This window comes from Lissotriton vulgaris, unplaced genomic scaffold (genome assembly GCF_964263255.1).
Source record: "Lissotriton vulgaris unplaced genomic scaffold, aLisVul1.2 SCAFFOLD_411, whole genome shotgun sequence".
NCBI lineage: Eukaryota > Metazoa > Chordata > Amphibia > Caudata > Salamandridae > Lissotriton > Lissotriton vulgaris.
The window spans coordinates 217,154-237,692 of record NW_028249862.1 but is presented as its reverse complement, the minus strand read 5'-3'; the positions used below and the strand labels follow the sequence as shown (position 1 = coordinate 237,692).

Here is a 20,539-nt window from a genome sequence, read left to right as displayed (position 1 = left end):
AAGTAGAAACCTGCAAAGTAACAACTGATGTTCCCTTGAATCTGGTGGTATAAGCAAGGGTAAAAAGGAACCAATTCCAATCGAGGTGTAAAAATCATTTGTGCTCTTAATTCCCCATATTTGACACTCAACGGTAAATCAGGCACACATTATTTTTTTTATGTCCATTATTGCGCTGTTTTTGTTTTAGCTCTTTTTCTGTCTGTCTGATCCGCCTCCAACTGTTAGTCTGAATTTTGTTGTGCATCAGTATTAGGTTATGTTCATCAAGCACTCAAAATCAGGAAGACTGTGAACTCTATTAATGATTAATGCTGCATTTATTTATTCTGTATTGCTGATGGGATTTGATAATTGTATTTTGAATGGCTTGAGATTCCACTTTAATGTTTTATTCCTTTTCAAATCTTGTTTGTGTGATATTTATTCTTGTATGGCTTTGTGCCGAAGAAAGCTTTTGAATGTAATTGACTTGCCAGTAACACAGCGTAATCAGGGTTTACTATGCCCAGTTTTTGCACCAGTATCTGACTCCTAAAGTACTTCTCCAGTACATTTTTCACAGTAATGAACACTCATTCACACTGTTTTGTGCCGTCAGGTTCAAGAGGTGGTAGACTTCGAAAAGCTGAATGAATATTCCTCCGTGTTTCAAGATCACGATGTTGGATTCTGTTGTTTGGGAACCACAAAAGCTAAAGCTGGAGAGGCAAGTGGAAAATATTCTTGCAAATCATATATTACCAGACATTATCTGACACTTATTTACATTTTATACAATAATAAGGAGCTAAGGGACTTTTTGATAACTGTGCACATCTTCTCGGAAAAATGAGATCAATAGCTTGTATTAATGTGGCAGCAAATTTTAGTGAATGCGAATAAAGGCATGTCAGATATTTTCTAGGGACAAAAATGCAAGGAATGGGTGACTGTCAATGAATCTCCATAGAAATAACCCTGGTGATCTTAGCAGGAAGGGGTAAACTGCAACTAAAATAATGACTGCAGTTCTCCTTTAAGGCTGTCATCACGGCATCAATCCTTCAAGGTATACCTGGTAAGAATTTTTAATCTGCACGAGAAAAAGTTCTAAATGTACAACATACACAAACTTGAACAAAAGTTGGTAAAGTGAATATGTCTCTTATTGCTGCGCTGGTACAGTGTTTACATTTTTTGCAGCCATTTGCCACAAAAACACAAAAAGAAAACAAAAATTGGCAAAGTGAATATGTCTCTTATTGCTGCTCTGGTACAGTGTTTACATTTTTTTGCAGCCATTTGCCACAAAAACACAAAAAGAAGAAAAAAAAGACCTTCTTACCACCTAAACATGGTGGCCATATGCTTTCAAAAAATAACTTTTGTATATAGTTTTCATAGAACACTACAGGTACTGCCTTGCAGGGAGGTATATTTAACAACCGGTATAGAAACCATTTTCAGTTTTAACACACATCACAGAAAAATGTGATTCTTATTTACACTAAAGGATACCATTGGCTTCGAGTTACTATAACCTGAGGACACTAAAAAATCAAGCACTGGCATAGCCAATAGGTCTCGCCTTTGGGGCCTTATAAGTATTTAATTATGCAGCACAAGATCCTTGGTGCAACATCAACAGCTGCATAGCTAAACACTTGTAATATCCCAAAGGCGAGACCTATTGGCTATGCCATTGCTTGTTGGATGTTGGTGGCCCCACGATGACACTAAAATTGGTGTCCTAAGTCTTTCAACTTGTTCCAAGATAACTACATTCCGCGATATTGCGCTAAGTAACTTGAGGTTCTTTAATTTTAGACTTGGACCATATTTTGAGAGTAAGCTACATCCTAACGCACCCCAAATCCCTTGTGCTGAAGGCGGTGTTCCCTGGGTAACGCTCCATAGAGCAGTTCACACAGTGCATGCCACACACGTTGATTTGCCAGTTCTTGTTGCAGGGTACCGGTAGGGGGCAGAGCTTGGGCGAGCACCTCCTTGGCTGCCAGACTGCTTTACAAAGAGCAAATAGGTTTCCGTGATGTGCTTTTTTCTAAGCACTTTTGGTCCGTCGATGTATAATTGTTCAAGAAAGTAGGCTTGGGCTCCGCTTTATGGTCCTACCGTTGAAATGAGAAGGGAGTAAATACTTTACCTAATGTCCGTAAATTCCCTGTTATGCTTGTGCTTTACTGCAGATAAAATCTGAATAAACGAAGAACTCTGCTGATGTCAAGTGAAGCACACGTTCCATAAAGTACGGGTTAATTGTGGAGAACCTGAGCAAAGGATCTAGCGGGCGGGTGTGCGGGTTTCTTTTTGTTTGAGTGCGCGTGGCTGGTGTGCTGAGACTCATTTCAAATGTTAACGACCGTCCTCTCACAGGTCTTCGGGTCCTGGGTCCCCTTGTCAGCTCTCTTCGGGGACTTGGACCGCTACTCCGCCTCAGCTGTGGTGGAGCAGTCCCTGCCAGGTGTGATTCATTCTCTCCAGGCACGAGCTGCTAAGGAAGGAGGAGGGGTCAGTGAACATTGTAGAATAGGATGAAGGGAGGGCGGTCGCTGAAAGCAGAGACACCCGAGAAAAAGCTGTGGAAAAGTAGATGGCATATGTTCCACACAGAGAACAGGCAAGAGTGGAATTAAAATAGGTGAAACACTATGGGAGAAAAGGGCTAAAGAGGCGGGAAGTTAACAATTCTGAAATAGAGAGAAAGAATCAAGGGAAAGGAGAGGAGAAATAGAAGAAAGATAGAAAAGAAAGTGATAAGAAGGAATAGATGAAAAGTAGAGCGTGACAAAGACAAGTGCCTAAAAAAAAGAATGGGACCCTAACGACAAAGGAAAAAGAAGAGTCAGAAAAAAGGGACCCGGAGAGAAGCTTGAATGGCAAAAAAAACGAGAAAGAGAAGCTGAAAAAAGAGACAGGAAGAAGAGAGAGACAGAGAACTGAAGACTGACATCGGAATCACAGAGAGGGAAATAGTGATGTAAAAAGGTGAACATAAATTGTAATTAAAGTGAGAAAAGAAAATTAAAAACAAAGAAAAAAAGTAAGGGAGGGGAACGAGACCCATGGAACTTAGATAAGTAATGGCAAAGAAATAAAGGGAACGAGAGAAGAGAGGGCAGCAAAAAGTGAGCAGCCGAGAGAAGCAGGAGGGGAGAGACAGAGAAGAAGGGCTGTTTAAAACAAGTCCAGCAGTGGTACGTACGTGCGGGCGCAGTCCTCTCTTTCTGGAAGCAAACACTTGTGCTTGTGGCACACTCCTGCTCACTCTCGCAAGGTGGATGCTGGCACCAGAACGAATATGTGCTTCCAGAAAGAGCAGAGCGACGGCTAAAGGTCCTCCTAAGCAGAGCATGTGCTCTGCGTAGGCAAGACCTAACAAAAAAGGATAAAGAATTGGAAGAAAACAGCATTGGCATACTAAAATATTGGCCCACTAGCTGGTCACTCTATGTATGCACTATTTCTGTAGCTCAAACCTATACAAAAGGCAGTGGAGCACTGTACAGTGCCAAAGACAAGCACGTAACCCAGCGAGAAGTCGCTGGGTTACGTGGGTTACGTGCATGGTTACTGCTTTGGGGCAGTCCTGAGTGATACAGGGATGTAGCAGAGACTAAAAAGGACTTCTACCTTTTTCTTTTTTTTTGTCTAAACCTTTTAGTCTGCAGTCTATCGTATCCATGCTGCGAGTTTGTCGAGAACCACCAGAGACAGTTACCTTGTCTGGAAGATTAGCGGAGATGCTGGTCTTCGTAAATGATGCAGCTGTTTATTTAATATGGTGCAAGCTAGTCAGGGGAGCCAATGGAGTTTTATCCAGGTGATGTGCTTATATTACTATAGGTTCTAGATGAGATGTGCTGGATGACGTGCCGGCAGTGTTTTTGAGGAATTTTGTCTTTGAAAAAGAGCAAACTGTAGAGTAGAGTAGTTGTGTGTCATCTGCATATTGTGTCATCTTCATATTGTGTCATCTTGATGCTGTTATTTGTAAATAGAGCACCGAGAAGCTCCACAGCGACTCCATGTAGAGGTTAAAGTGTACTTCTTAGGTGGATATGTGATCACTCACAATGCTGTCACTCAATGCAAGAGAGTCAATGGCTGAATTGGGCGGACCCACGGCTCCATGCGTTGGTGGGGATAACCAAATGTAACTTGACAGTTTAATATACCTAGGGTTTTAAGTGGGTTGGATCTTAACGGGTCTGAGCACCGGCAGTTTTTTAAAGGGGGCCTCGAAACTGGTCTCTATCAGGCTCTGTTTTGTGCCCTGTCACTTGCGGTCCGTTTTTTTTTCTTTCCAGGACTGCAGTGACAGCAGGCACATTGGTGTGCGCGAGGTCAGCGTTGTAGAGGAAGGGAAATCATTTAGTCATTTCTCTCTGGATTTCCCTTCTCTTTTTGAAACTCAGGAGCAGCAAGATTGTCGTGGTGTCACCAGGGCTTTAAGTGGAAGTTTTTTCAAAATTATATACAGGCCATTGTTGCTGCTTATTTATCTTATGCAACTAGCAACCATTGACAAACCCAGTAGTCCTGACTTGTAGATATGATGTGACTTGTATCATATTGATGGACGCAATGACCGGAACAGCAAAATACATGTCGGGCTACACACTGCTAAACACAGATTTTTAGCTTGTGTTTTAAGCCACGCCCCTAATTACATTGACCACGCCCCTTTGACCCTCCCCCCAGTTTTTTCATCCCATTTAAAGCCCTGAACATATACAATGGATGTAGCAGACTGGCCAAAAACCCCTCGATGCATATATGTAATCTATCATTCTTTGCAGTACATTAGGAGGGAAACAAGTCTGAAACAGTATATAGGCCAGGCCTAAAAAGAATAATGCATTAAATAATGGTCTATAGCTAGGTTAGGTTTAGAACAACATTTCTATATCTCTCTCAAAGCAGTAACCACTCCTCTAAAGAGTATACAAACAATAACCAATCTAGAAAGATATATTTGTTTTTATTTTTTATCAGTTCATAGTCCGATTTGCTTTTGTTTCATGAAAAATTGTCTTTTTAAAAACGAGTTCATTGATTTCACATGATACATTTGACAAAAATCTACATAAATGAATTGGTTCGATAAGTAAATACGATAGACGTAGAGATGATGGAGGCAGTGCGGCAGATGTAAACTATACGCATTTCGGCATTCGTGCCTTCATCAGGTAACCGTCTATTGCACTGAAATATGACCCCTGGAGCAGGATTCTTATTAGCCACACATGATGAATTAAGACTCCCTGTTCATCTTAGCTAAACGTCAAAATGATGGAGAAATTCTTGTGAAAGTTATCTGAACTGATAAAAAATAATAAAAACAAATATCTTTCTAGATTTGTTATTGTTTGTATACTCTTAGAGGAGTGGTTACTGCTTTGAGAGAGAGATATAGAAATGTTGTTGTTGTTCTGAACCTAACCTAGCTATAGACCTTTATTTAATGCATAATTTTTCCTATGTATATATATATGTAGCTTGTAGATTAGATATATAGGTGACCCCTGTTTTCTAAAAACTAAAAAGAATAATGAGTAGGACTTGAAAACCAAATTTCAAGAGTATTCCCTGCAGGGGGAAATGCATACACCCTTTGGAAAATATGCACTAGTCAATCACTTGGCCATGTGCACGTTTAAAAAAAAAAAAAAGTTATATATTTTTTCCTCCACAGGAAATATATTTTTCCCTGTTTAGAAACGACTTTGTCTACACACACAGGAGCCCAGGAAATGTTTTAGCTCTTCCTTTTAGCTGCAGTCATGTTGCACTTTTTCCATAGTGATAAACTATTTTCAAACTTTGTCCGTGCCCAGACACTTTCGAGTTTGTGGGTGAAAACTTCATTTTTCAAAGCTAACGTAACGCCTCTTGTTACGTCTCTTTTCACGTCTCTTTTCAGAGCATATATCCTTAAATGTACACCAGTGGAACATGTGCCTTATTGCCTTCTTTTCCACAATTCTAAGTACAAATTGGAATTGTAAAATCCTGCTATTCTTGATGCTGTGAGTAAAGTTTTGGAATTTACAAGTACAATTGTATTTTTTATTTATGCGTTTTTATATAGCGCAGACTTTACCCGAAGGTGTCAGAGCGCTTCACAATAGGAACAGAAAAATTACAGAGGAACAATTTACAAAAGCAGACGATAAGTTACATGAGGTAAAAGTGACAATTGTGAGCAAACAAAATACATGAGGTAGCAAACAGTGCAATACAGGAGGAAAGAGTGAAAAGTGTGCAGGTTACAAAAGAAAACAAAGTACGTTTAGAGGTAATATACTGCAAAATATGCTAGACACTCAGCCACAAGAACAAACCTTACGTAGGCAATGGTGGCACTTGTGCAAGTATCAAAAGCAAACATAATGTGAGAGGTAGCAAACAGTGTTTTCAAGATTGCTGTATTTGCGCACCTCAGTTCAGTGTAGCTGTGGTTGGAGCGCTGCAGGTTTTTATTAGACCGAAACGTGCTGAAAAGATGCAGCTACACCACCACCCCTCCCTACCGATGACGCCATCGTCTACTCTTCTGACAACTCGCAGAACATGCCGGGGCCGCTGTGCTGAGCGGCTGTGTCAAGGCTATTGCAATGAAACGGGCGTGCGTCCCAGGTGCAAATGGCACAGAAAAGTTGCATGGGTTACGCCATGTTGGAGGGGCTTCACATCCGTACTTCAGTCATCCCTTTATTAATGCGCATTCGGAGTAGTGTGTTTTCTCGTCTCCACGGGGACGTACGGAGACGCGTGGAGGCAGTTACTACGTTTACATGTGTGCCCCAGCATATTGGTGTTAATTGGAATCCTTCTTTTCCGGTTGCTACTGAAACCATAATGTAATTTAGAGGACGGGTAACACAAATGCTGCTAGTTGTACGTAGGTTTTACAGTGCTTAGAAACTGTGATAGGCGCTACGCAAAAATCTCTATTTACAATATACAGAATTACAGTAGCCTTACTGGACAGCAGTCATTTATCAGTAACAGGTTCTTCTTGGCTTGAATGTGCCCGTCCATTTCACAAAATATAATTCGTGTGTCCCATCCATCTCGCCTAGAAATTACTTCTGTCTCATGATGATGAAGCGTTTACATGTGTTGCCGCGTCTGTTCTCAGCCTTGCTGTGCGTCTGAACTCGGTTCGGGGGATGCTTTTGAAGGTGTGTGACCTTGAATTTACGCAGCAGCGCCTCGGATGCGCGCAGCGGCATTTACGCTGCGAGGCGGAGGTTTTCTAGTTAAAGGCTGGCGGCCTCGTGACTCTCCGTCCTTGCCGCATCTTGAACCCGGGCCCAGCGCCGGGGCTTAGCGAGTGATGCTTCTAATCAGCTTGGGAGCGCGCGGGATTTGCCAAATCGCCTCAGCTTAACAGGCCATTGATAGGCAATCAAACAATATTTAGCTTTGTCCGCGGAGCGCAGTGGGAAAAGGTGCGGACACCTTGTCAAACGGGGCCCATTGAGGCGGGCTGACGGGTTAAGTGTGGGGGTCTCGGTGGCAGCGTGGGCGCCCGGCTTCAAGGCGCGCCTGTCACTTGTTAGCAGGCCCCGTGAAAGGAAGGACGCCAGCGCCTGACGGCCCGGCCGGCATTGAAGTCAGCACGGTGACTAATCTGCCCAAAGAAGTCCCATGGTATTTATGTCACTTAAATTTTCATCAAGCCGCCCGAGGTGGCAGCACTCTATTAAGGAGAGGATGAGCCCGAACTCCAGCCAAACAAATTCAGGTCTCGCTTTAATCAAATTATCCCTCCGCTGGCCCAGGATTAGGGCCGGGGCAGCGTGGGTCTGCGCGCTCCTCATTGGCTGCTTTTTGAAACCGGCCAAACTGCAGGCCTAGAAAACACGCTGCCTATTATTTTTGGTTTTTTATATTTTCGTTTTCAAGTTGCTGCAACTCAATGGCGTGGTTATGGTAATATGCGAAACAATGATTTGTTATTTTAACAAAAGTTGAAAAACCTGCAGCCACACCTGCCTTTATCTTCGTTTTGCCAGTTTAATTTTGGGGCCTTGGTTCAGTTTATTTTAGAAAATGCACTTTTTTGAAACCAAGCACATTTTTCCTATCTTTGAAAGCTTCAGAAAGTACCACGTTTGAAAGCAGGCCAAGCCGGTCAGCATACCTGGCTGGTTATGTGGGTGACGGCTGGAGGAGAAGGGCACACATTCAGCCACAATGATACCTTTATTTCCCTATTTTTTTTGTATGGGTCTTCCTGCCCACAATGTAAATATATCGGAATTCTAGCAAAAATAAAGGGACCCCCTCAAAAATTAATGTTGATCAGAGAAAAGAGGGGAATGAGTAAACGCAAGAATATGGAATTTCCCTCATTGACCATTGCACTTCACTGAATACATTTATCACAATCCATTTTAAAGTAAATGTGGAGAGGTGTGGCTCACGGGTTAGAGGCGGCAGACCTGTAAGCAGAGAACGGCCCGGGACCAGGGTTCGATTCTAACCTGGGAACACACTTGGTAACTCTGGGCATTAGGCTTGCCTCATCTCTACAACGGCCTCCCACAGACGCCGGGGATGCCTGGTTTCACCCTGGAGATACCCAGAAAGGGATCATCTCACAGGGAAAACCAGGACGGGTTCCCCAGAGGTCTGCAGCGCCAGGACACTCGGTTAGAGTAACAGTGCGCTTTACAAATACCCCACATTTACATTTACATTTAGTACACTTGTGACAGCCAAAAAACAGTACATTCTACATTTCGTTTTCTCAAAACATTTTCTTTTTATTTCATTTTTGTAAAACTATTTTTTATTTATATATTTCATTCATTATCTGTATCAAAAGGTATTTCCTTTCTCATTTTGCCCTGTTCCATCATAAATATAATATATACATAGATCACAGGAATTTACTTATCAAAAATACATAACTTCGATTGTAAACACAACAAAAAACAAACACAGTCTACAAAAAACACATGCCCCTGGATACAAGACAATCCCTCAACAAACATACCACCCATCCATACTCTCATCAAATCCATTCACTCTATATCTGTACACAAACGAGTTATATGTGACAAAGAAAAATCTCTGCCCAGAGTTAAATCTCAAGAGATGACATGAGATTCCGCACAAGGTCGACACGCGTTTTCGGTGGCAAAACCACCTTCCTCAGGACCTTTACAGATATACGCTTGCACTGCACAGGGACTCGTACACACAACTGACTAGGTTCCTAATTTTCAAGAAGGCAAAATAGCACTATAAACAATGGAATCCAATTGTCAAAGAGTATCCTTTCCAAGAAACCAACTGTTATTAAGGTTCATTTTGTGTTCTCGTGTCTCCGAGGGATGAATGATGTGGAATAGAGGGGGCTTGTTAATGCTTCCAGTCGCACTTTATTTAAAAAAAAAACTTTTTTATGAGTCATTTTTTTCCCATAATTGGTCACCGTCTTCTAAGGACACGACTTGGCACCTTCAAATCGCGCTGGTCTCAGTGATTCTCCTAACCGTTGTGTCTGCCACCTTCAGGACACTTTGTACATGTCATAACCAGAAATTATGTCCCATAACAATGACTTGTTGATGACATCAAGGGAAATTGTACAGAGTGCCAGCGGGTCCAGATAAGAGTAAATCACGATGTGGCCTTGTGACCAAAATAACATCAGAAGAAGTAAGCATCTCCTAAATTCTGTGGTAAGCCTTAACCCTATACACACTCCATACAGCTAGGAATGCAGTGAAGCGTTGATAGTTAATAGCCCAGATATCAGATGAGAGGCGGGGAGAGAAGGCCGTAATGCAGCTTCATGTACTCTGCATATATTTGCTCCAATCTGATAACGTGTTCTGAATGAGACCTGCATCAGTTTAAAATAGGTGCACTGTGGTATCATGTGAGGAGAGGGCCTCCGCCAGAGAGACCCTGATCCTGCTGAGACGAGGGGCTACCATTGTATCCTGTCACTGCCCAGTAGCTGTCCAGCTTCCCATCCATGCCCAGAACTCCATGTTGTGGCCAGAGTGAAGCAGGAGTTCGAGCAGGCCTGTCCTGGATCAAATCAACCTTAAGGTCTGCCAGGATTTGGAACGACCAAAACAGCATCAATGAGAGTGTGTGACCCAGCTCAGAACCGCGCCATCTCTCACCAGCATCCCTGAAATACCTTCGTAATACTAAGTAGCAACCTCACATCAGCCTGGCTTGGCACCGTACCCTGTTTGTTGATGTTAATGCCAGTGCTGGCAAGGAGTGTTGGTGGGTTATGAACTTCTGCGACAAGAGTGGCATGCTGGCACTGAGATCTCCGCTCAGTCCAGATACATCTGAGGTCTTACTCGGGCCATATCCATTGCCTGCAACAGACAGGCTTGCAGGTTACAGAGAAAACATCTGATTGGCATACATTGAGAACTGCCAGTGTCAGCCCTGAGGGCACCACATTCAGTGAAATGTTTTTCTCTGTGCAGGCGGCCTTTGCATTTTGAAGAGTTGAGTTGATCCACTTGCAGCTGGATGTCTGGGGGGTCCACAGGGACTCCCTTTTGCCCCTCCGTAGGGCTGCCCTCACGGGGCGCACTGACTGTGTGCTCCACCTGTTGTGGCACGCTTTCAGTGAACCTCCTAAGTCTGTTTGCCTTTGTGTGCACATCGATAAAACGCAGCGGGCATAGAGGCAAAGTGATTGCCTCATTGGCTGGGGCCAAGCCCCCATGCAAATGAGGAAATGCGCTCTGAAGGTAACGCTGGTTCTATATGCACACAAGTGTCTGCATCTCCTTCAGTAATACCAAAGTGCCACAAGGGCGCACAAAGTGGGACACATGCCCATTGAGCTCCTAGGGCACTTTCCTTAATACAGTCCCAGAAGTGCATATGCGAAGCAAATGTGCAGTAGGCATTAAAAGGCCATAGGAATTTTGCTTTAACCCCTTCGCTGCTCATGACGAGCTCAGCTCGTCATGAGACACACTGGAGCTTTGCTTATGACGAGCTGAGCTCGTCATGAAGAATGGGAATCTAGGATCTCCAGCACAGGAGGGGAAAAGTCATAGCAGCCAAGTCAGCAGGGAGTTGGAATCACTACAAAGCAGTACCTCTGAGAAGACATCCTGAGAAGAATCCCTGTAGGTATGTGGACCACGTTGCCTGATTATCACCTGCTGAAACAGACATGTGCTACTGCAACATGGTCCCATAGAAAGCAAAATTGTATGATTTCTGCTCTGCAGTATACAAATATCATCTTAAGTTTGAAAGATCAAATGCTAATGAGTCACAATTTTCCGACCGTATGATTTGTTATCAGTGTTTGCAACCCTGCTTAAAACAATAACCGATTGCTTAGTCCACAAAGTGTGGCTTTATTAAACGGAAAGCAGACCTATTTGCATATACTGATCCAGAAGGAAAAGTCAATCCATACAAAGCGCCCAAAGACCTGTATACCGAGTCTCAACTGAACCTACTCTGCACAAACACAACCAGCCGTAAAAAAGTCCCACCTGAAAGGGATAAAAAACGCATTACACGTCACAAGGTAATATAGAACCTGCAAAAATCAATGTTACTTTGAAATACAATCGCTCAGAAAACTAAAGATTCAAACATTAGTACAGCAGTCAAAATAAATGATACAAAAAGGTCAAGGATACACATTAGATGGAAAGATTACAAAATGAGTTGTTTACCAACCACAACTTCACAAACCACAGATCGGCCAAAGGTGCTCTGGCAAACAGGATTCACCACTTAGACAGATTGGCTCTACAATTTTAAAAAAAACCTGCAAAAAAAAATAACAATCTAAATCAAAGTATACTAATATTCCCCCAAAAGGAGGCATGACAAAGGCAAAACAGAACCCACCAGATGGAAGTAACCTTACCTGAAGCAGATCCCCCACCCACCCACCACGAGTCACCTTATTCACAGGTGACTCGTGTTGCCACGTACCAGAGTCCCAATCCTCTCTAAAAGACAAAAAACAAAATAAAATCTGCCCTCAAAGGGCGAGCGGAAAGCAAAAATATATGGCCCCCAAGGGTACCCTCCCATACAAAATCCCTGGGGTATAGTGGGCTTTCATCACCCCTGAGATGGCAGATCAGCCTTAAAATGCCCAATCTGCCTTCGTGGGGGGTGGGGTGGTGCGTTAGTTGATTTTGGGAGAATGAGGGGCCAGAATAAAAAACAATATGGTCCGCTAGGGTCACGCCCCTTCAAAACATAATCCCTGGTGTCTGGTTGGTTTCTCCCCTGTCCCCTGCCCCTTCTAGAGGCCATATTTGCCTAAAACAGCTTATCTGCCCTCGGGGATGGTTGGGCGGTGGAATGCAATAAAAACAAGTATTGGTATAACCAAGAGGTCTGGCCTTTGGGACCTTCTAAGATTTTAGCCATGCAACAGTTGATGTTGTTGCACCAATATTGTGCTGCATAACTAAACAAAATATTTGTAAGGTCCCAAAGGGAAGAGGTCTTGCCAATGCTTGTTCACTTTATAACAAAAATATAAGCTGGCCGCCAGTGTCTCTCTGCATACAACTGGTGGCCATCTTGGAATTTATTTTCATAATGAAAAACATTCCAAGATGTCAACTCATGCATGCTCGCATGCCAGAAGCAATCTTTACATTTTTTGTTCTACTTTAGTATTAATTTACTGGTCTAAGATGGCCAAGGGCCACTTTGGAATATAAAAGTAAAAAATAAAGTATCCGTGGGATGCTGCACAAATATACAGAAGTGACCAGTGAGGTAGTAATGTACAGCTGCCAGGCACTTTTCCAAAAGTGGTCAAAATAGTGAGCGGGAGAAAAGAAAAAGTTGGGGCCGAAGATATCAGTTGAGTTAAAGGGAGTGGGGTTCGGAGGGGGTAAAAAGAAATCAAAGCGCTAACAATAATAGTTTCCTCAGGTCAGCAGTGGAAGCTAGGGGAAGGATACAACTTCTCCACACAGAAACCATGTTGCCGAAGAAATACTCCTGGGGGATTACAAAGCAAAAGCCAGTGAATAAGGAGCAGGAAACTGAGATAGATCAGAAAGCCATTCAGTCACAAGCATTGGCCTAACCCAAAGCCTTCTCTAAGCATATTTTAAAATACTAGATACAATGCAGGCTATGACAGTGCCAAAGCTGTCTACAGAGGAGATCACAAAATGTTCAACCAGTGGGGGCTAATAGTAAAACCTGGACTGAGTAAGTTATCCAGGTGCAAAAACAGTAAAGTGGTCTTGTTTTTCAGTCACTTAATATGTCAATTTATACCTTCAATGGAGATTACACAGTGGTAATTGCTCTGATTCCACTGCCCTGCATGGACCCTTGATCCCCAGCGCTTTCAGTTGGCTTCTGTTACTGGATTTTTTTCTACGTTCCGTTATGCGTTTTGTATTTCTGTATCTTTATAATGTTTTAAGCACTCTACCATGTCTGCAACATGACATGTCCAAAACATATAAACCCACCTAAATTTATGTATGTGTTGCGTAGGAGTAAATTGTGCGCCTGAATATCTCAACATAGGAGATATCTATTCAGATTTGCCCAGGGTACACACAAAAATAACAGATGATACAGAAGCGATATTGTGAACTGGCTAAATAAATTACATTCACAAAGAATGAGTCTGGCAGGCAGTTGAGCCAATTGCAAAAGCTAGGAAAGGCATTTCTCATACCACAGTCCAGTTTACCTCTGGACAGGCCAAAAACTCTTTCAGTCAAATTCAGTCAGGTGCTAGAAACCTGACTGGTTTTGGTTGACTGACCTTCTACAACCCCCCTCATACTGGTTTTAGGAAATGTGCTCACTCTGAGGGAAGACAAATGCAAAAACAACAGTTGATGGACAGAATGCAGAACAATAACATACATTCACCCCAGTACAGAGATCTGGGCCTAAATCCATCATTTTTTTTATGCTCACCAACCCGGGCTGGACTGTTCCCATGAGGCACAGGGTCAAGACTGATTTGCATATGGCCATGTCTGTACTGGGTTGGCTTGGTGAGCAAAATAACGATGGATTAAACCCAGATCTGTTACTGAGGGCGAATGTTTTGCCATTGTGCGACATTCCGTCCATCATCTTGTGTGTTTTGCTGTTCACCCTATGTGGGAAGGGTATGCCCAGACGTGGGTCCTGTGCCCACTAAGCCACCGGAGACAAGCTATCCTCGCTGAAGACTGCTGATAGCCAGAAACCGGTCCTAGGATGCTTGATTCCGGTCCAGGGAAGACATGGCTTGGCAGTTCGGGCTGGACTGTTCCCATGAGGCACAGGGTCAAGACTGATTTGCATATGGCCATGTCTGAACTGGGGTGGCTTGGTGAGCAAAATAACAATGGATTAAACCCAGATCTGTGACTGGGGGTGAATGTTTTGCCATTGCCATTGTGCAGCATTCTGTCCATTATCTTGTGTGTTTTGCCACTCTGAGGGAAGGTCGGCTCGAATCCACAACCCAGCTCATTGACCAATCTCTACACTGACTATCTATCCATACATCGGACGGGTTAGGGGGGGGGGGTGGGGGGGATCACGTCTAGCCAACCACATTATGATGGCCAGAAGGGTAGGGTGGCTGGTTCCAACCTCAAAAAACTTGAAAGGAGACTGTGGTACTGAATTTTAATAATCCATTTACACCGAGATCGCTTTTGATGCAGCTACAGACCGCACCACCTACGGACTCCCAGATTGTAGCCCTCACTTTAAGTCACTTCTATTCCCCCCTCCTCTCTTAGCTTTAGAACCAGCACGGGACCTTAGGGAGGGTTATTTAAATCCTAACTCAAAGGCTAACCTGGGCATATCCACCTTGAACAGATTCACCGCACTCTCCGGTATGGATCTGTGCGATTGACTGCCCCAAGGATTATCTATGGAGTGTTCCCCCCCCCCCCGCGACAACCCATACCAATGCCAGCTCTGAGCACTCTAGCCCACCCAAGCAGAATTTAAAGGTGCCAAGCACAGTCCAGTTAGTATCTTGGAATGTAGCGGGCATAACCAGAAAGATGAGGGACGATCAATGGACTAAAACCTGGCAAAAATGCAATATAATTTCCTTTCAGGTAACCTGGGCAATAGATGCGTTATCTGTTAATGGTTATCGCTCATTTCAAACTAGGGCTGCGCCATCGTTGTCGGGGAGGGCAAAGGGGGGCCTTCTAACCCTGATAAGTCCCAGCTCTTTAGCAGCCTATTCATGGCACATGGCTTTTAATTAATTTTTACAATAAGAATTTTGGCCCTAATATGCTTCTTGCTGCAGATGTAAATAGGGACCTGGAAGACATATTACCGAGGTTAAGGGAACCTGCACAAGTTATATGGGTAAGAGATTTTAATGGTCACCGCTGTAATTATAACTTAGAAAAAGTATGTGGGGTGGTGGACCTTATGGGCTACCCGATTTTCCATTTTCCCCACTGTCCCCATGGTAATGGACTTAATCAACTACTGTCAGCCAGCAAGAATCTGGAATTTGTGAACACACAATCTTCCCCTACGGACATCCTTCCTAAAACCTTACGACGGTCCAACCAGCAAACCACCATCGATTTTTACTCTGGATTCAAATCCTCATAATGAAACCTGCTCCATTGCTGATACCCAATTTACTTCCTTTAGCGATCATGCCATTTTAAGTTGCGAGTTTCAATCTATTCTGGGAGAGGGTCCATCGAACAGGATGCTGATCCACCACTCTTGGCCAGAAGGAATGGCTACCAGCTGAAGAGGGCTGAGCTTGAGAGTTCTAAACTCCTCCTAGAATTGGTGAGCAAATCTCTTGGAAGTATTGAAATCTGCCTTGATTCGAATATCTCCCCCTGGGAAATGCTGTTTGGGTTTACTAAAATCTTAGAAAATATAAGTAGTGCGTTAACACGCTACAAATCTAAAAAAAACCAAAGGGCTGGTTTGACACTGCGTGCTCAAAACTCAGCAAGGCCCTGGCAATAGCCCTTAAGACTCAACCCAAAGACACCATATTAATTGCATCACTCCTTCGGGAGTTAAAAAGGCAAGAAAACCCAGGTAAAGGTCTCTAAGGGAGGATATGTGAGTTAGATTAAAGGAGACTTCACAATCTGGCAATACCAAAGAGTTTTGGGATATAATGTATCCCCCTCACTGTAAGATGCAAATAGATCCCTCAGAGTCTCATGTAGGCGAAGAGGATTGGGTGGCACATTAATTAAATATTTTCTCCCTCAGTCTCTGCCCTCCCTCCACAATTCACCAGACCCCAAAACTCAGAAAAAATTGAGTGTTCTTCCTTCCAGAGGTAAAGTGTGGCTTAGAGGCATGCGGCGTGGGGAAAGCGCCAGGCCCAGATGGGGTTCCTATAGAATTCTTTAAGGAGGATCAGGAGCTCTGGGTCCCGGTGCTGACAAATGTTTTTAATACGTTTGCAAAATCAGACCCTTTACCTTAATCGAGGACAAGCGTTCTAGACCCCTTTCACAAATTGGGAGACTCTGGGAATCCGAACAGCGATAGACCAATATCTTTGATAGACACAACAGCCAATGTAATGGGTCGCCTCCTACTGTTTAGATAGGAACTATGGGTCAGAGATAGGAATTTTTTAATGCAGACCCAAAACTGATTCCAACAAGGAAAGGGCACTGTTGATCAGTGCCTGAACCGCTCCCCTATTTTAGATAAATATGTCAGAGCCAAGGGTGGTTAGATATAACTCGCCTGTGTGAATTTATCCGCAGCCTTTGACTGCGTGTCCCACCCAAAGCCCAAAGTTGGGAGTAGAACAGCCCCAAATTGATTTCATCCGGCAGCTGTAGACTCGCGCCTCTACAACTGTTCGGTTTGGGAGGAATGAGGAACTTTCCCGCCCCTTTAATATCTTAAGATATTCCTCGCATCGTTTCTTTTTTCAATTTATACAAACGGTGTGGAGGAAGCGCTGATGGGTGACAATTTGGACATCCCCCCCCCCATCTTTGACTCCCAACGCATTCCTATGTTGGCTTACGCTGATAATGCCGTACTGCTCTCCAGAACGGGTTTTGGCCTCCTACGCCTTATCACTGTGTACGCGGCCTTTATGAACACCCTACACCTGAAAGTTAATCGGGCCAAGTCCTTTATATTAATTGCGGGGCAGGGAAAACAAACAAAAAACCCCTACTTCTGCATGGACTCTGCAAAAATTGAGGTGGTGAACACGTTCCCCTACCCTTGAGTTCTTTTCAACAACAATCTTTCTAGGACACATTTGAAGGTTGGCAGGGGTTTGGTCATGGATAGGGGTTTGGCGGCCCTAAAATCGTTTTACGGAAGGCTAGGCTCCCGACCTCGACCCTAAAAAAAAGATCTATCACGTAAGCGAAGACCATATCAGCTGTGACATATGGGGCAGGGTATGAGGGATGATCCCCGTAGACACTCTCCAGTCAATCGAAAACATTTTTTTAAATCATTGCCCTCCCTCCCGCAATCTTACTTAAATTATGTTACCCATTTGGAATTGGGTCTCCCATATATTACGGACTCCATTCGTATGGCTCCACTTCTGCTGTGGCTCTCAATTTGGCGTAGGGATTCAGTCACCTTCAACAAAAGGATTATCAGTGATTTTCTAAATTTGAAAAACCACAGCAAGAGTAGATGGTTAAATTGTGTCAAGCAGGAATTTCATGCTTTAGGTTTGCCACATCTCTTCAGTGATCCCGACTCGTGTAAGAAATTTTCCAGGCTTGGATTGGCCATGATTTTTAAACGAGGGCCCAATACGATCGTAGACAGAGGAATTATCGAGCACAGAGGGTTCGGATGTATCAACTGACCCCGCCACTGGCAGATAACCAGTTCTTCAAATTAGCTGAGGTCTTCTCAGCCCATCAGTTCATTTTGATGAGATTTAGTTTGAACCAGATTCCTCTGATGCTGGGGTATCAGACCAGAAGTTTTAATCATGCGTACCTGTCTTGGTGCCCTTGTGACTCGAAGTCACCTCAAAATGACCTACATTTGGTACTCTTTTGCAGTTTGTATGCCCAGGAAAGAAACCAATTCATCATTCCTAAATTAAAGATGAACGACTTTCGTTCATGTCGGGTACGCACTTTCTTATCTGAAATCATTACCGAACCCGATGTCTTGTTTTGCCGTGGCATCCTTCTTGTAGGCATGCATGAGCAAGAGGAACTATGTGGCTCAAGAATGAAGTTTGGGGTCCCTTATATTCTTTATGGTTTCCAAATCTTTTTATTAACTTTTAAACTCATCCACTTTGTATGATTTTGAGTGCGTAGTAATGGGTGTCTGTATCCATGAATTTAATAAGGGCTGTCTTGGCACGATCTGTTTTTATGTGATTTTACTTAGTGTTTTTTATGCATGTAGTTTTATGGTCTTCTTTAGAAAGATCGAATAAAGTTTTTATTATGGTACTATTGTTGGGCTGTGTCAGTCTTCGTCTGCAATCCAAAAAGAATACAGTAAAAAGATTCACTACACTTTTTTTGACCAAATCGATACTTTCCAGCTTCCCATATAGGGATGCGTGAGAGCCCTATGCTTTTTTCTGGTGCAAGTTTGCAGCACTGTACCTGTTCTTTGTGTTGGAGCAGCTTGAGAAAACCCATAGCGATCCAAAAGCCAAACCTATTGGCTTTGTCATTGTTGGAATGGAAAGAAATGTGGCGTGTCGCTTGAGGTTCTTGACCTTGAATTCTGTGAGTTCAAACTATAAACCTCTTCATGGCGCGCTACTTTTTAGGTTAAAGCCTACTAGACAGCACAGCTCTCGGATTTGCTAACAAAATCTTGGGGACTTTCATAAAGGTTCCCAGGAAATGCATTCCACCCTTTGTTTACCATTGGCTTTGTAGTTTGTAACTCACATTTGCTTACTATCTATTTGTTGGCTGTATTAGTTTTACACTGTCCAGCACGAGTTAGTACCTTTCCTTGTCCAAACCCTATTTACAGTATTCGTCCACTAGTGCTAGATTTCTGTAAACGGCCTTTTAAATCTTGTTCTTATTTTATCACATTTACGGTGCATTCAAGCACAAAGCCAAATGTCCGGCTCTATCTTCCCGGTATCTTGGGGTTTACTCTTCTTTCTCTGGCTTAAAAGTGAGAGGATTTATGTGCCATCATTCTGACTCTGGGTAGTGTTTGATGTAGACTGTACTAAGTTAATTTTTTTCTAGCACAACAGAATTTATATTTATTTAAATTAACTTTGCAGATATTTCAGAACTAGAAGAGCACAAATGAAGCACATTTTTGGTAATTCTGCAGTGTAGTGGAAACTAATATTCCAAAAATAATGAATGCACTAGATGATGACATTTCCACACATTGTTTGTGTGCCGTACACTTATCTGTGAAACTGTATGCCTGTGCACATTTAATGGTGATTTCAATTGTGGATGTACTGCGTGTGATGAAAGTGTGATACCATGCATATTCTACGCCTCTCCTCTTTACTCAGCACCGCTCCAAGCCAGTGCTCTCTAGTCTGCACCACTCCACATTATCCCATGCCTCTGCTCTCTACTTCTCTCTGCATTATCCATTCTCTGCCACTGATCTCTACTCCTATCTTCTTTACTCTCCACCACTCTGCTCTATGACAATGCCCTCTACACCACTCTACTCTACAGACTGTACTCTTTGCCACTGCACACTACACAACTCCAGTCTAGGCCACTCTACTTTCCACAACTCCCATCTACTTCATTCCAATCTATGCCACTCTGTACAATTCTATGCCAATCCTCGGTACACCACTTTAATCTACTGTGCACTATTGCAGTTCAAAAGGGTTCTCTGGATCCAGGTGTGTGTGTGTGTGTGTGTGTGTGTGTGTGTGTGTCGTCAAGAATTATTTCTTTAGATGATCCCATAAAGTGACATGCACCACATGAGCCACACTGGAAGTGGAGGTCACTGGAGGGAGATTTAATAGTGCTCTCAGTTTCTGTTTAGAAATCGCCTGAGGTATAGTATGTACCAAGAGTTCTCGTATGTTATTGGTACAATTGAAGGCAAACCGAGGTGTGGTAATGTCAAGAGATCCTGACTGATTCTGATTGGAAGTTGGTGTGAATGTGGTGACACATGTAATTACATCATCATCCTTTCTGATGCTGGGTTCCAACAGGGCTTCTCTATGGTTATTTCTGCCTTCTTCTGGGCCCTCTTCACTACGGGTGCCGGGTAGTTATGAGCTTGTAGATTCTGGCTCGTTGTAGCAGCCTGTTTTTCATAGTCCCTGATGTTGCTGCAGTTGCGCCGCAAGCATAACCAGCATTTACAATGCAATGGTCTCGGCATTGTTAAAGTTAGAGCTATTGGCATTGCTAATGACATTTTTTATTCATGTTTTTGTTTTTAAAACATCTAAGTAAATAGCATTGTCATTTACAATGCCAATAGTTTAATCTCTCGCAAATGCGAGACCTATTGCATTTGCACCGACACACAGAGCCACACACAAAGCCACCCACACACACATACAGAGGCACCCACACAGAGCCAC

The 20,539-nt window shown here is 43.2% G+C and overlaps 1 protein-coding gene across 2 annotated transcripts in view; it reads left to right on the top strand.

Annotated features, from left to right (window-relative positions):
- The window catches only part of HTATIP2 (HIV-1 Tat interactive protein 2), a 216,525-nt gene that overhangs the window by 51,929 nt on the left and 144,057 nt on the right, over positions 1-20,539 (top strand). For both annotated transcript variants that reach the window (XM_086950426.1, XM_086950425.1), the window contains exon 3: positions 602-709. In XM_086950426.1, the coding sequence (XP_086806552.1) occupies positions 602-709 (108 nt within the window). The remainder of the gene's footprint in view (positions 1-601; positions 710-20,539) is intronic.